This window comes from Engystomops pustulosus, chromosome 5, assembly GCF_040894005.1.
Source record: "Engystomops pustulosus chromosome 5, aEngPut4.maternal, whole genome shotgun sequence".
NCBI classification, from domain to species: Eukaryota; Metazoa; Chordata; class Amphibia; order Anura; family Leptodactylidae; genus Engystomops; species Engystomops pustulosus.
The window spans coordinates 207,684,852-207,702,314 of record NC_092415.1 but is presented as its reverse complement, the minus strand read 5'-3'; the positions used below and the strand labels follow the sequence as shown (position 1 = coordinate 207,702,314).

At 48.8% G+C, this 17,463-nt stretch overlaps 1 protein-coding gene across 3 annotated transcripts in view; it reads left to right on the top strand.

The window, feature by feature from the left end:
• Nucleotides 1-17,463, top strand: part of KCNH2 (potassium voltage-gated channel subfamily H member 2) — a 306,690-nt gene that overhangs the window by 49,676 nt on the left and 239,551 nt on the right. For all 3 annotated transcript variants that reach the window (XM_072154448.1, XM_072154449.1, XM_072154447.1), the window contains one exon: nt 16,799-17,029. In XM_072154448.1, the coding sequence (XP_072010549.1) occupies nt 16,799-17,029 (231 nt within the window). The remainder of the gene's footprint in view (nt 1-16,798; nt 17,030-17,463) is intronic.

Below are 17,463 nucleotides of genomic sequence, written 5' to 3'. Positions count from 1 at the left end.
ATTGTGTGTGCGCGCTGATGCACAGACGGGATGTTATTTTTGTTACCAGTTTGGGGAGTTCTTAATCTTTCCTTTTTCCGAGCTCCGGTCTATGTAGGAATATTCTCGGATCACAGGGGCGTGGCTTAGCTGTCCGTTACGTGATGTAGACTGCGCCTCATTATCTGTGAATATGGATTGTGTTGTTGCTGTGCTAAAATTGCGAGGTTTAGGGTCATACATGTAAGTTTGGGTTTAGAGTTAGGTTTTTTTTTATTTAAATCTTTATAAGTACAAACGGTTTGAGCTTTACATATACATTTTCTTTAGATAATCATCACACCCGGGATATACAGTCAGCTCCTGCATCGGAATGTAACAGCCGTGCATATTGTCATTGTATCTGAAGTCCATTCTACCTAAAAACATGCAAATCATCATACATTACATAAGCACAAACCTATTGTAAACAAACAGATGCCCCAGAGCTGCACTCACTATTCTGCTGCTGGTGCAGTCACTGTGTACATACATGACATTACTTATCCTGTACTGATCCTGAGTTACATCCTGTATTATACCCCAGAGCTGCACTCACTATTCTGCTGCTGGTGCAGTCACTGTACATACATGACATTACTTATCCTGTACTGATCCTGAGTTACATCCTGTATTATACCCCAGAGCTGCACTCACTATTCTGCTGCTGGTGCAGTCACTGTGTACATACATGACATTACTTATCCTGTACTGATCCTGAGTTACATCCTGTATTATACCCCAGAGCTGCACTCACTATTCTGCTGCTGGTGCAGTCACTGTGTACATACATGACATTACTTATCCTGTACTGATCCTGAGTTACATCCTGTATTATACACCAGAGCTGCACTCACTATTCTGCTGCTGGTGCAGTCACTGGGTACATACATGACATTACTTATCCTGTACTGATCCTGAGTTACATCCTGTAGATCTTTTATTTTATATAAAAATAAAAAACATAACAATACAAACCAAACATAATACATAATATATACAATATCTTACCTGCTGGTCCAGCCACATTCACTCCTAGCAAAAATAATAATTTAAAATACACCAAAATGTATAAACACCAAATACTACAACCCCCACCCAACCGATTGTCACACCCTCAACCAAACCAATAAACAATAAGACAAGCCACACCCACAAATAAACATAAATGACTATAAATATACATAAACCCACCCCACACCTTCTAATAACAAACCACCCCACACAGATCACATCCCACACCCATTTTTTTTTTTTTTTTTTTTTTTTTTTATAAATATATAACAACAAACACATAATACATAATACATATAACACAACACTACACTACACTAGATCCCTCGCCCGCACCCTCCCCTTCCCCCCAGACACTGGTCTAACGTCCAAAGTTTGCGTTAAGTAGTCCAGACCAGTGCCCAAGGTCAGTTCATAAGTCCCACCACCATCACCCCCCTCCCAACCTAACACTATGTCCCAAACCCCACTATATACAATATATACAGTATTTACAACATAACAAAGAAAACAGAATACAAATAAAGTCTAAACAACATAAATACAAACCACATAAAGCCCAGGTTCGGCACCTGCAAGCCCAACATCACTACATGCCCAGATATAAAACAAAAATCTACAGTGCAGCTTCAGCCCCACACCAGGAGAGGAGATGACAGACTAAGGGACACTAAAGGAGAACCCCCTCCAAAGGAGAGAGGCCCTCCCCGTGCCCAGCCCCTCATACTCCAGAGAGCGCACCTTCACCAGGTCACCCAGAATGTTCCTAACCACCTCATCCACCGGGAGGATTTTACGCTGCGTCGATACTAAACACCGTGCGTTCCACGTGTGGTACCTGACCACTAGGCTAACTAGGAATAAAGTGCAGCGGTCCCGGCCACCCAGGCCTCTGAATGCTCCATAGGCCCACTCCGCATAGGAGAGACCGGCCAACCCGGGCCAATGGATGGAAGCGCCCACCCGGTTGTACACCTCTGTGTTAAAGGGGCACTGAAGCAGGAAGTGGTCCATGCTCTCCAGCAGGCCACCGCACTCCTCTCGGGGACAACCCCTTTCCTCAGAGCTCCTACACTTCAGATTGTCCCTCACACACAGCTTTCCATGGAAGCAGCGCCAAGTCACGTCCCAAAACTTCAAGGGGATCCTGATGGAATTCAAAAGACCTAAACCCACCCCAAGATCCCGACTTGGGCAATCCCTGAGGGCCAGAGGCTTCTGGAAATGGGTCAACAGAACCCTCTTGTCAAGGTCTTTCCTCGACATGGTCCTGATCTCCCACATTCCCAGACCCCACCGGCGAATCACCTTCAGAACCGGGGTAGCGTAAGCCGGAAGATGCCCATGCGGTGTACGAAGATCCTTCACTTGCCCTCCTGTCTCCCATTCCTGGAAGAAAGGCCGAAACCATCCCCTGCAGGAGTATACCCACGGAGGAGCCCTCTCTTTCCAGAGGTTTGCTACATTGATCTTAAGAAAGGTATTCACTAGGAACACCACAGGGTTGACCATACACAACCCTCCTTGTCTCCTCGTGCGGTAAGTAACCTCCCTCTTGATTAGGTTCAGCCTATTCCCCCATAACAGCTGGAAGAACAGACTGTAGACCCGAGTCCAGAGGGGTTCTGGCAACATGCACACACTGCCCAGATATATCAGCAATGGGAGCAGGTAAGTTTTAATCAAGTTCACCCTTTCCCTGAGGGTCAAAGACCAACCCTTCCACTGGTCCACCCTCTGAGCGGCGATCTTAAGCCTGCCGTCCCAGTTTTGCATGGAGTAATCCCCCTGGCCAAATTCGATGCCGAGAACTTTGGCAGAGTCCTGGGGCCCTGGAAGAGTGTCCGGGAGATCAAAGTCTGGATCCCCCTCTTCCAGCCTCTCACACTTATCCCGGTTGATCTTTTTTTTTATCAATTCTGTTTTTATTAAAATTTTTAACACAGTTTGACATAGCAAAGCATCCATTTTAGCTGTACAATACAAAATTCGCGGCACTGTAAGCTCTATTTATATAATTCAATAAAGGAAAGTGAATAAATACTATTTGGACCAACAGGGTTTAGTTTTTAACTCAATAAATATGCATTGTTGGCTTACTCTGTCCAGTCACCCCTCAGAGGCTTCTTCCGCCAACCCATAGGCTGGAGCTCTCCTAAATTGTGTCACTTTAGTAGATATAATTATAGTAGAGTGTGTGCAATGGATACTTGTAGAGGTCTAAACAATTATCGCAATGCATGACTTCGCCCCTGGTAAGGGGCTTAAGAATTGCTTAGTTTACGAGTAACAAAACAAAACGAATGATAACAGAAACAACATAATACATCAAAATGCCAATGTACGCTTGGATGAGGCAATGGTGTTTTGTTGGGGAGGGAGGGAGAGAGGGGGGATAGGAAAAACAAGGATAAACAGGGGTGCTACAGGTTTCTGGATCTAGCTAGAGATGATATTTTAAGTTGTATCGAATCGCGGCTAGGTGTATTTAGAATCCACTTAGATAAAAGTCCCTACCTAAGACTTTACAGATCTTAATATAACGGTTTACTTTCTGTAATCGAGCCATGGGCGCCAGGTTTTTTCAAATGATTCGTGTGTGTGTGAGGCCCAACTTGAGAGTTCTTCCATGCGGCATATCTGTGTTACCTTTTCCTCCCACATGGCAATGGAAGGTGCACTTGTTTGCTGCCAGTGGAGCGGTATTAGGGCCTTTGCTGCTGCTATAAGATGTGTGCTAAGGGAACTCCCAGACAGCCTATCCCCATTCTGGGCCAGCCCCAGGCAAATCAGAGGTAGAGACAATTTTACGTCTGCCATACCTAAAGAGTGAATTTTACTTTGAACTTCTAGCCAAAAGGTCTTGATCAGAGAGCACGTCCACCACACATGCGTATAAGAACCCAGCTCACTCCCACACCTCCAGCACTTGCCATTCGGGTGAAGCCCCCAGTTGTATAGAGCTTCTGGGGTTTTATACCAACGTGCTAGCAGCTTGTAGTGGTTCTCTTGTAATCTAACACACCTAGAGAATCCGTAAGAGTGTTTGAGTACCCAAGTCTTTTGTTTGTCAGAGAGGGTGAGATCCAGCTCCTTCTCCCATGCTGAGATATATAAAGGATAACTCGGTGCTTTTTTCTTTAAGAGGAGGTCGTGGAAAAACGAGACCTTTTTAACTTTTGGTGTATCTAAAGTTATGGCCACTTCCACCGGGGTTGGTTCTCTAATACTCCCATATTTTTTCCTGAAAACTTTACATGCTGATCTTAGTTGTAGTTTCGCCAACGCTAAACTTCCCCTCCCCTGTAGTCTATTCATCAGCTCCTCATCTGTTATTGAGTCAGCAGAATCTAAGAGTTCTTTTAATGTGAGGTCCCCAAAACCCTTCCACCATGATGGAACGTCTGCCCAGTTCTTGGAGACTATCAGTGGAAGAAGATTAGCTGGCATCAAGGGTGAGGGGAAGGGTGAAATATCAAACTTCTTATTTACAGTGTGCCACGTCTGGAGAATGTGTCTCGTCGCCTTATCTAAACTGTCTAGATTTTGACCCCACGGTGGAGGTATCCAGGCCCCCCCTAGTATCAAGGCCTTCTCCTTGTATCCCAGTGCCGGGTGGGAAGTGTCTTGCTGGATCGAGGATCGCAGAGCTATGCCTCTTGACGCCTGAGCTGCCCAATGATAGTGTTTCACGTCCGGCAAGCCTAACCCCCCATTCCATTTTTTCCTCATTAACAGTGTATGAGCCAGTCTGGGACGTTTGCCCCGCCATAAAAATGTTGAGAATAATTTCCTAACTTCTTCGAAGAATTTACCAGGCACAGTAATAGGAAGCATCAGTAGAGGGTATAAGATTTTAGGCAGTATGTATGCTTTCAACACATTTTTCCTACCCATCCAGGAAATGTTTGGGAGGTTATAATCTGTCAGTAGTTGTTTTATCTTAGATATCAATGGTTGGAAGTTTAATTTATATAAGGCGCCCATGTCACTGGATAATTTCACCCCTAAATAGGTAACGGCACTTTTCTGCCACATAAAGGGTGTAGTTGGTTTGATTTTTTGAGCCTGCGATTCAGGTACAGAGATGTTTAATATTTCGGATTTCCCCATATTAACTTTAAAGTTCGCTAGATGGTTAAAGTAATCAAAGTGGCTACATAATATCGGTAGTGCCTCTGCCGGATTCGTGACTAAAAATATTAGATCGTCCGCGAAGGCCGCAAGCTGACAAGAGGTGGGCCCCCACTTAATCCCTTGAATGCGCTGGTCTTGTCTCACAAATTGGATAAGTGCTTCTAGACACAGAATGAACAAGGAAGGGGACAGGGGGCAACCCTGCCTCGTTCCATTCTTAATAGAGAAAGGTGACGAAAGCACCCCATTTACCCTTATTCGCGCAGACGGTTCGCTATAAAGTGAAAAAATTGCCTCTACGAAACTGGGGGGGAAGCTATACTTCAAAAGTGTTTCTCTCATAAACACCCAGTCGACTCTGTCGAAAGCCTTCTCGGCATCGGTGCCGAGAAGGATGAGGGGTGATTTGCGAGCTTTAGCAAGATGTATTGCTTTTAATACTCTTGCCACATTGTCCTTCCCCTCCCTCCCTTTAACGAACCCTGCTTGATCCGCCAAGATGAGTCGGGGTAACAGCGGCATCAATCTGTGTGCTAACAGTTTGGCCCAAATTTTTAAGTCAATGTTGAGCAGCGAAATGGGTCGATAACTCCCTGGCTGCTCCGGGTCTTTACCTGCTTTATGCAAAATAGTGATGTGGGCTGCTAGCATTGAGGGGGGTGCTTTATGACCCTGGAGGAGAGCATTACACACATTGGCTAGATGCGGTAATAATAGTGTTTGTAGCTTTTTGTAATAAAGAATAGTGAATCCATCTGGGCCAGGACTTTTCCCACTAGGGACTGTGTTGATAATTTTTTCCAATTCCTCCTCTGTGACCGGTCTCGTTAAGGAGTCCCAGTCTGGCTCAGACAGCTGTGGTAATTGAACTTTACTTAAGAACCCCTGAATGTCCGCTAACCTATCTTTTTTGGCTTGGTCAGTCTCCTGCTTCCTCAGGTCGTATAGGTCTGCGTAAAAGCTGTGAAAGACATCGGCTATATCTTCTGTTTTTTGCACTTTAGCCCCACGTGGTGTCTGAATAGTGGATATATAGGTACGTGCTTGAGCTTTTTTCAGTAGGGAAGACATGGTTCTACTACACTTGTCACCATGAGCGTAAAATCTATGTTTTGCCTTAAGGTATATTTTAGCAACTTTGATATTAAGTGCGTCCTTCAGTTGGTCCCTTGCTTTGCGAAGGTCTTCCTCCACTTGCAGGGCCCTAGAGCGTTTTTGTAAGCGCTCCAGTTCCGATATTTTTTTGAGCAGACCCTCAGTCAATGCATTCCTCTTTTTCTTCACTCTAGCACCCATTTCCATAAGGTAACCTCTGGCTAATACTTTCTGTCCTTCCCACAAAGCTATCGGATCTAATCCTGAGTTGGTGTTGTCGGCAAAAGAGTCAGCCATCTTATTTTGGAGCTCACGCACTAGAGCTTCATCACCCAGTAGGGTTTCATTCAAGCGCCACGTCCACTCTTTTACCGGTAAGTGCGGCATCAAAAGAGTCATTGAGAGAGGTGCGTGATCCGAAATAGTGCTAGGACCTATCTCCGCCGACAAAATTTGCCTTATTTGGTCTGATTGTACAAAAAAATAGTCCAGTCTCTGCCATGTTTTGTGTGGAATGGAATGAAAAGTATATGCTCTATCCCCCGGGTGTAAGACCCGCCATGCGTCTATTAGTGATAAATCCCCCAGTGCGTTCTTCAAGTTCCTTAGCGCTCTGAAGGAGCACGCTGAGTGTCCAGTGGATGAATCCTCTAATGGGTTTACTGCCACGTTCAAGTCACCTCCTAGCACCAATACACCCTCTGTGAACATTTTTATCTTTTCTAAGGTGTTACAAATCCAGGAGCATTGACCTTTGTTAGGGGCATATGCTGATACTAGCGTGTATATAACGCCCCCTATGACTCCCTTCACTAGGATTAACCTTCCTTCTGCATCTCTATACACATCTTTTAATGCAAATGGAATATCTTTGTGTAGTCCAATTGAGACCCCTCTGGAAGCTGCGGAGGGAGAACTACTATGAAACCATTGGTTATACTGTGAGAGTGGTAACTTAGGTATCTTATTTTCCTTAAAGTGGGTCTCTTGGAGAAAGACCACTTCAGTTTTTAGGCTTCGCAACAGGAGAAAGAGCTGGGATCTCTTACCAGGAGAGTTCAACCCCTTTAGGTTCCAAGATGTAATGGTTATAGTTGCCATCTTTTTCTAAACTCACGGCTAGGGAGTGCTTCTTTGGTGGGCTCGATCCAGGACTTCATACTAAAGCTAGTCACCTGGGGTAAGGAAAGAGCTAGGAAAGTGGGGGATGGGAGAGGTGGGGGAGGGAAGGGGATAATAGGAACATATGAATAAACATAGGTGATAAAGTACACGACATTGATAACATAAGTAGAAACAGTAAACAGAGAAACCAGCGTGGTGTGGTTCATATTGCTAACGCGCCGTGACCCCCACTTTTGGAGGGTGCACAGCGTAGTCAGCGCCAGTGCGCCTGTGTGCGCTGGGGGTACTACTTCTAAAAAAGAAGGTGCGCCGAATTTGTTCGGGTGGAGACTCTATATGAAGTAGCTTCTTAAGTGCTAAGATCTGGGTTTATTATTATCATTTTTCCCTTTTAGCAGGTATGTAACTATAGATAAGAAGTGTTCTAACTAATGTGGGCTATGCAAGCAGAACTTGCTGAAGCCGCCAATGCGACCTCATGCAGAATTACCAACTGTGGGCCCATGTTCGAACTTCTAAACAGTAAACCAAAGATAAAAACTATATGGCCCATCAGCCATTTTAACACTCGAATATACTATCAAATATGAATTATCAAGGATACACCGTGATATAACACAATATAAGCAGAGGGAGAGTCCCTTATTCTTTATGGGATCAGGTGTTCTCCCTCCTGGCCCCTCTCTTCTTCTCTCTGGCCGGTTTCGGTGGTGCCACCACTTGCCATGGCGTGCGCGATGTTAGAGATGGGAGGTCAATTTCATCTGCTGCTGGGAGCCACGAGGGGATAACGATGGGATCTATATCCAAGATCTTCCAAGCCATCTCTAAGTCTCTTGGGTGTCTGATCACAATGTGCCTGCTTCCTTTGGTAAATTGAAGACCAAATGGGAAAAGCCATTTGTATGGCATGTTCAGCTCCCTGAGCTTAGTGAGTAACGGCCTGAGTAGGCGGCGTTTTGCCAAAGTGGAAGAAGCTAAGTCCTGGTACAAGGCTATCTTGGCCCCTTCATATTGTAGGTCGTCATTTTCTCTAGCTTTACTTAGGATTGCCACTGTATCCACATAGCTTAATAGTCCACACACTATGTCTCTAGGTGGGTCTGATGGCGCTGGCTTAGGCCTGAGAGCCCTATGGACTCTCTCTATTGTTACCTTCTCGGCGCGATCTGCGCCCAGTAGAGTAGAGAAGATCTGCTTCATGATGCGCGGCAGCGCGTCTGAGGCCCAGCTTTCAGGTAGGCCTTTCAGCCGTATATTTTTTCGCCGGCTCCGATTCTCTTGATCTTCCAGCAATAGAAGGGTATGGTTCAGTTGGTTATCTTTGGCATGCATTTTTGCTCTCACCGCTTCTGCGAAGTTTACCAGCTCTTCCTGACCGGACTCGAGTGCCTCCACTCTGTGCCCCACATGACGTACTTCTGTTTTAATCTCCGTAAGTTCTTTCATCACCGGAGCTAGTGCTGCTGTGATGGTTTTGTGCAGAACCTCTTTTGAAAATTCTAGCAAGGACGGCCCGGCAGTTTCAGGTTCTGATGTTGCATCAGAATGTTCCGATGCTTCTGACGCTGGTGAGTGATTCGGCGCCATCTTGGGCCTCGTGGCGGCGGGGGACTCCGGACCACTTTTTTCCCTTCCTGCTTTATGCCCACTTGATATCGGCAAACCGGAGTGTCCTCGGTTGTTCCCTGGACAACTTCCTCCGTATTTCACCATCATCCAGCCGTTATTACCCAGATGGCTGAGAGTCTCCTTTGTTAGGCGCACGGAGCTCCTGGTCTAAGCTGCCATCTTGTGCAGCGGTCAGCTCCGCCCCCCTTCCCGGTTGATCTTGGACCCAGAAGCCTCTGAGTAGCGGTCAACCTCTGACATCACCCATTGCGCCTCCCCTCCCGAGGACACGAAAACGGTGACATCATCGGCATACGCTACCACTCTAAGAGTGGCTTCCGGTGCTGCCCGATCCATCCCGACTCCCACCAACGGCCCACGATCAACCCTCCTAAGGAATGGGTCAATTGCGAACACGTATAGAAGTGGGCTCAGAGGACAACCCTGGCGAACACCAGACCCGACCTCAAAAGAGCGGCCAATCCAGCCGTTCACAAGCGGGAAACTCTCTGCCCCTGCGTACAAAACTTTCAGCCAATTGACAAACTCCCCCGGCAGGCCATACCTCAGAAGGACAGACCAGAGGTACTCGTGGTTAACCCGATCAAACGCTTTTGCCTGATCCAAGGACAGCAAGTACCCCTTCCAGTTACCAGCCCTGCCCTGCTCCACTGCCTCCCGGACACAAAGCACAGCACTAAATGTACTGCGGCCTGGAACAGAGCAGTGCTGGGTCCCCGAAAGGAGCCGGGGCGCAAACTGCACCAGCCGATTAAACAGCACCTTTGCCAAAACCTTTCTGTCCGCATTGAGAAGCGCTATGGGACGCCAGTTCTCAATACGAGATCGGTCCCTACCTTTTGACAGAATGATCAGGGCTGACCTCCTCATTGACTTCGGCAGAGCGCCCGAGGAAAGACACTCATTGAATACCTCAGTCAAGAGGGGAACCAAGGCGTCCTTAAAGGTCTTATAAAACTCGGATGTTAAGCCATCCGGACCTGGCGATTTCTTGAGGGCGAGCCCTTCAATCGCCCGGCTGACTTCCTCTTCCCTAATCATCTCTGTCAAAACATCAAGAGAGGGGTCTACTCCTGACTCAGGGACAGTTTCAGCCAGGAAAGCCGACATCACATCCCGATCTAGATCCTTCCTGCCCAAGAGGTGCGAGTAGAAGGATCTGACGACCTCCAGGATCCCTGATCTGGACCTTTTCAGGGATCCCGTACTGTCAACCAGTCCCGTGACAACTTTACCATTCACTGACATCTTGCAGTTTCTGTAAGGGTCGGGCGAGCGGTATTTCCCGTAATCCCTCTCAAAAACCAAAGATGCGTGTCTATCGTACTGACACCTCTTCAGCAAGGATTTCACTCTGGAGATGTCCTCACGACTACCTCCAGTGGAGACGAGATGCTCGAGTTTCCTCCTCAGGCCCTGATACAGGCGGTACCTGTCCAGGCTCCTGAGGCTCGAGAGCTGGCGGAAGAATCTCGCCACCCTTTTTTTGAGCATCTCCCACCACTCTGACTTACTGCTACAAAGGCCCAACAAAGGTACCTGGCTCTGAAGAAAGTCCTCAAAGGATTGTCTGATCTCCGCTTCTTCCAGGAGAGACGAATTGAGCTTCCAGTAGCCTCTTCCCATCCGGGGGGTCTCTGTAACATTCAGAGAAAACAAAATTAAACAGTGATCGGAGAACTCCACCTCAACAACAGAAACTGCTGAAGAAATGGCTTCCTCCTTTAAATAAAACCTGTCTATTCTAGACCTGCAGCTACCCCTATAATAGGTGAACCCCGCGTGGCCTGGGGTGTGCCGGATGTGGACATCCACCAGGCGAGCTTCACTAGCTATGCTATTAAGTGCGACGCTATCATAAGTCAGCTTGTCTCTGGAACCTCCCCTATCCTGGGACCTCGTGACAGCATTGAAGTCCCCTCCAAAGACCACCTGCCGACTTGTAAAAAGGTAGGGCTTGATCCTCATAAAGAGACACTTCCTGTCCCACTTGGACTGGGGACCATAGATGTTAATTAGGCGAAGTTCTTGTCCCTTCATGAGGACATCCAGGATCAGGCACCTCCCCATTTCTAACTCAATAACTCGTCGGCATTCTACCGGTGCGGTAAAAAGGACCGCCACTCCGCTATACGGCTCGGCCGCAAGAGACCAACAGGAAGGCCCGTGTGTCCATTCCCTCTTAGCTTTAAACACGGCCGCCAAATCTGGCAGCCTGGTCTCCTGCAAAAATAAAATGTCAGCTTCAACGCGGCCGAGAAAATCAAAGGCCGCAAATCTAGCCGCATCAGACTTAATGCTGGCGACATTAATGGACGCCAGCGTCAACGGAGTGGGTGCCGCCATCATGAGTGATTGAGTTAGACGGCTTTCTTTTTACCCATCTTACCACCACCCTCGGGAAATGAACACCCCCTTTTTAGACATATTGTGGTGTCCATCTCCCGCACCTCTGATGCTTCAGGGGCAGATCCAGGACCTGCCCCCTCATCCTCGTCTCCAGACTCTGGGCCAGTCTCCCCTCCTGAGGACCCTGACTCCCCAGGGGGAGACTCGGCACCCCCTGCAGGCTCCGCCACCTCTGGCCCTTCACCCTCAGCCCCTCCATCGGCAGGAGAGGCTCCATCCAGGGCCAGGAATCGATTTGAAAGTTCGACCAGCGGGGGGTCGGTTGCACCTTCCTTGGGTACCTTAGTCAGGGTGGGAGAAGATCTTACACCTCCCTTCTTTTTACCCTTTTTCTTCTTTTTGGCGCCACGCTTACGCTTTTCCTCTAGCCACGCCCTATTATCCTCATCCATACTCTCATAATGGGATGAGTCTGAGGACGTGGCACCTTCCTCTCTCTCGATCCTCCTGACCTCCTCATCCAGTACATTATCCCCTGGGGCCTCAGCGACAGGTGTGGTCTCCAGGATAGTGCCAGAGGTTGTCCCAGCAGCCCGAGACTCCCCCCGCTCTCTCTCCTGTTGACGCTTCTCTAGACGCCTTAGCTGGGCAGGCGTCTTTTTCCTGTCTTTCTTCCCTGGCCCCTCCATTCCTCCGCCTCTGCTAGTCCCCTCCCCAGCAGATTCAGCCTCATGGCTTTCATCCGCTGAGGCTGAGCCCGCATTAGCGAAGGAAAGAGGACAACGACTGTACGGGTGACCGAGATCACCACACAGGTTACACCTAATCTGCCCTGTACAGGATGCAGCGAGATGGCCGACACCCCCACACAACGCACACTTCTGCACGGTGCAGTTTGCGCTGAAATGTGTGGGGTCACCGCACCTGTGACACAGCTTAGGCTGCCCCCGGTAGAAGATCAGGATCCGATCCCTCCCCAGGAAGGCTGATGAAGGGATGTGGGCGACTGAGTTACCTGAACGCCTCAACTTCACCATGAAGGTCCAGGCCCCTGACCAGATACCATACTCGTCACGATTTTTCTCGGGTAATCCTAGCACCTCTCCATAACGATTCATCCAGGTCATGATGTCAAAGCAAGATAGTGATTCGTTACGGGTAAGAACGGTCACTTTCTTGAGTTCGCTCTGGCGGGACACTGCTTGCACAGCAAAGTCCCGCCACTCGGGCTCGTTGTATCTCAGCTCATAGTTGGACCAGAAGAGCTCAAGCCCCTCCGGCCGAACAAAGCTGATATCAAACTCAGATGTACCATAGGGATGGATCAAGGCAAAGATGTCAGCCGCCTTGAAGTCCATTTTCAGCAGCAGCTCAACTACCCGTGCCCGAGGGGGACACACATCACTGCCACGCCACCGAAGACGCACCACATTCCTACGGTTAGCACCTCGCCCGGTTGTCGGGAGCGACCATGATGTCTCCCTGCCTCTTTGCTCTCGGAAGGCAGACAGGCCGTGCCTCTCTATCCAAAACGACAAATCAACCTCCTGCCCCGCTACATTGATCGTCCTTTCTCCCTTCTGTAAGGCCTGCAGGAGGCGCCGTTGCAAAAAGCCGTCCCCAGAGCCCAGAGACGAGGATGATGGAACCCTACTTCCCACAGCAGCAACACTGGCATAGCTCTTAATAGGGGCCGCCACTGGGGGAGCAACCGGACCAACCCCTGCACCCACCTCATTAACACCACCCACCTCCATGTTACACTCAGCCGCGCCACTCACACCACCAGTCACTCCATCACTCACCCCCACAGCTGGAAAAGATTCTCCACCACTCACACCATTTACATTATCCTGCACAACATTACTGACACCACTCACACTGGCTGGACCAGCAACAACATTAGGGGACATGACCACCTCCGCATCTTCAGGCACAAGGGACGGGGGTCCCCCCGCAGAGCATCGCTCAGAGGGGACCACAACTCTTGTCACACTTGTGCCCTCCGCATCATCGGTAGCAGATGTTATTTTACTTCTCCTGGGGCTTGGTAACATTCGCCGCTGCTCTTTAGCCGGTGTGAGGCGCCGCTGATCTTCAATTTCCACAGAATTCAAATTATCCCCAACACCAACGCAGAATAACACTTTTTGTCTGGGAGGTCCGGAGCCCTCAGCCTCAGCGACCCCTCCACACTGCCGCCGCCCCACCACCAAGTGATCAGCGGCAACAGCATGAAGAGGCACCGAGGCACCAGAAGCTGCCACCAGTGCCGGGCTATCCCCCCCTCCCACCGGGGGACTCACCACAGCACTGGATTTTGGTGGTATCGCCACATCCGAGCCGCCCTGACTGTCCGGCCTTGCGGCCGATGCCTCCCCTGCTCCCCCACTGTTACCACAAACAGAGACGGAGCCCATCGCCATATCAGATGTCACACCTGTAATCTCCCTGCACCTTTGCACCGGGTCCACAGCAGAACTCGGGGGGGTTTGGGTAGCAGGGCTTGCACAGTGAGCTGACCCTGCGCTTTGCCCGGGGGGGTGTACAGGGAGGGGGGTAAAGATGAATCTCACCTCTTCTTGCTGCTTTGGCCTGGTCTTCTTACTCTTCCTCCGGCTGCTCCCCCCAGCGGCTTCCTCTGGGAGTTCATCACCAAAGGAAAAGTTCTCCATGCGCACTGGGGACTCGAGCAGCCGGATCTCCGCCATGAGCGCCCCTCCCTGGCTGCCGGTGTCACTGTCCTCCCCCGAGCGAGGTGTTACTGCTGGCTGTCCTGCAGGGGGCCCACTGCACGAGGCCTGCTGACCTTCCTGCAGGCCGCCAGGTGGGAACTGCTGCTCGTCATCATCATCATCATCCTCCTCCTCCACCTGGCTCGCAGGCTGCAACCCCTTCAGCCTTTGCTCTCTGTTATCAGCCATCTGAGCAAATCGGTCATCATTAATCAGTTTTTCCTGAAACAGCCCACTGTTCTCACAAATAAAGGTCTTTCTTTTTATCAGCTTATCAATCTCAGCTTTTAGGTGATTAATTTCTCCTTTAACCTCCATTTTTCGCTTCTTTGGCGCTGTGTTTGCCCTGGCGCGGGCACAACGCAGCTCCTCCCGGAGCCTCCTGATAGTCTTAGTCGCCTCTTCATACTCACAGAGGTGGCTCTGGACCCGGGAGGCATAGGTGGACAAAGACTCCCGGGGCCCCTGCACCGCCCAGCCTCCCCCCGCATGGTCAGCCTTACCTCTGTGAGCACTCCGCTTCATGGCTCCAGCCCCGGAAGGACCGCTCTCACCCGCACCATCATGGACATCCATCTTCTGGGTTTGCCTCTTTACACTGGACCCAGGGGGAGCAGGAGCAGTATTACTACGACTCCTGGTGGAACGTCTCACCCCTGAGTCCTCCATAGCGCTGGCCGGTAGCTGGCTACCCCTGCCCCCCGCCGGCCTGGCCCGGGAAGCAGGAGCCTGGGGCTTGCCACTCTGGCTCATGCCTGGAAACCCACTCCCTCCCTGGGAAGGGAGAGAGCAGGCCCCAGGTGGAGATGGAACCTGCCTGGAGCTCAGAGCAGCAGCAGCACACAGCCTCTCACAGCAACAGACAGCTAACGATGTAACGAGCTCCAGAGATGCACTCACTATCTGCTGCTGGTGCAGTCACTGTGTACATACATGACATTACTTATCCTGTACTGATCCTGAGTTACATCCTGTATTATACTCCAGAGCTGCACTCACTATTCTGCTGCTGGTGCAGTCACTGTGTACATACATGACATTACTTATCCTGTACTGATCCTGAGTTACATCCTGTATTATACTCCAGAGCTGCACTCACTATTCTGCTGCTGGTGCAGTCACTGTGTACATACATGACATTACTTATCCTGTACTGATCCTGAGTTACATCCTGTATTATACTCCAGAGCTGCACTCACTATTCTGCTGCTGCTGCAGTCACTGTGTACATACATGACATTACTTATCCTGTACTGATCCTGAGTTACACCCTGTATTATACCCCAGAGCTGCACTCACTATTCTGCTGCTGGTGCAGTCACTGTGTACATACATGACATTACTTATCCTGTACTGATCCTGAGTTACATCCTGTATTATACCCCAGAGCTGCACTCACTATTCTGCTGCTGGTGCAGTCACTGTGTACATACATGACATTACTTATCCTGTACTGATCCTGAGTTACATCCTGTATTATACTCCAGAGCTGCATTCACTATTCTGCTGCTGGTGCAGTCACTGTGTACATACATGACATTACTTATCCTGTGCTGATCCTGAGTTACATCCTGTATTATACTCCAGAGCTGCACTCACTATTCTGCTGCTGCTGCAGTCACTGTGTACATACATGACATTACTTATCCTGTACTGATCCTGAGTTACATCCTGTATTATACCCCAGAGCTGCACTCACTATTCTGCTGCTGGTGCAGTCACTGTGTACATACATGACATTACTTATCCTGTACTGATCCTGAGTTACATCCTGTATTATACTCCAGAGCTGCATTCACTATTCTGCTGCTGGTGCAGTCACTGTGTACATACATGACATTACTTATCCTGTACTGATCCTGAGTTACATCCTGTATTATACCCCAGAGCTGTACTCACTATTCTGCTGCTGGTGCAGTCACTGTGTACATACATGACATTACTTATCCTGTACTGATCCTGAGTTACATCCTGTATTATACCCCAGAGCTGCACTCACTATTCTGCTGCTGGTGCAGTCACTGTGTACATACATGACATTACTTATCCTGTGCTGATCCTGAGTTACATCCTGTATTATACTCCAGAGCTGCACTCACTATTCTGCTGCTGGTGCAGTCACTGTGTACATACATGACATTACTTATCCTGTACTGATCCTGAGTTACATCCTGTATTATACTCCAGAGCTGCACTCACTATTCTGCTGCTGGTGCAGTCACTGTGTACATACATGACATTACTTATCCTGTACTGATCCTGAGTTACATCCTGTATTATACTCCAGAGCTGCACTCACTATTCTGCTGCTGGTGCAGTCACTGTGTACATACAAGACATTACTTATCCTGTACTGATCCTGAGTTACATCCTGTATTATACCCCAGAGCTGTACTCACTATTCTGCTGCTGGTGCAGTCACTGTGTACATACATGACATTACTTATCCTGTACTGATCCTGAGTTACATCCTGTATTATACCCCAGAGCTGCACTCACTATTCTGCTGCTGGTGCAGTCACTGTGTACATACATGACATTACTTATCCTGTGCTGATCCTGAGTTACATCCTGTATTATACTCCAGAGCTGCACTCATCATGTCAGTACGCTATGTACATCCAGTATTGGAGTCTTATGACATCTTGTGTCTTCCGCTCTATCAGTCTAATGCTCTTTATCTTTTCCCGTAGGTCGAAAGTTCATTATCGCCAACGCTCGTGTGGAGAACTGTGCCGTCATTTATTGTAACGATGGATTCTGCACCATGTGTGGGTACACGAGGGCAGAGGTCATGCAGAGACCCTGCACCTGTGACTTCCTCTATGGCCCACGGACCACCTCCAGCGCGGTGTCACAGATCGCTCAGGCCTTGGTGGGATCCGAGGAGCGTAAGGTGGAAATCTCCTTCTACCGTAAGGACGGTAAGTTATCGATCATTACCGCTCTGCTGTATCACTTGTAACATGTGAACGGCGACTTTAAAAGGCTCATCCGTGTTTTCCGTGATAGGTTTGTGTTCCGATTTCCTTTGGTGTTAAAACAGGAGAATTTGTCATAAGAGACTTAATTACTCGGTGTTCATAGATGGATAATGCAAGGAGATTATTGTCCCTGGAGAGATGTGTAATCAAACCTTTGTGTATCTTATTAGTAGCAGCAGGACTGTGATCTATATATTCATATTATAGTATTATATATTCTCCAAGTGCACTAGGGAAATGTCCTCACACTGCTGTGCTCTGTTCTCTCTGCAGTCAGTGGTTTGTATTGTCCGTAAAGAGATGTGTTAATCATTGCTTTGTATATGTTGTTAGTAGCAGCAGGACTGTGATAAAAGGATTTACATTCCAGGATT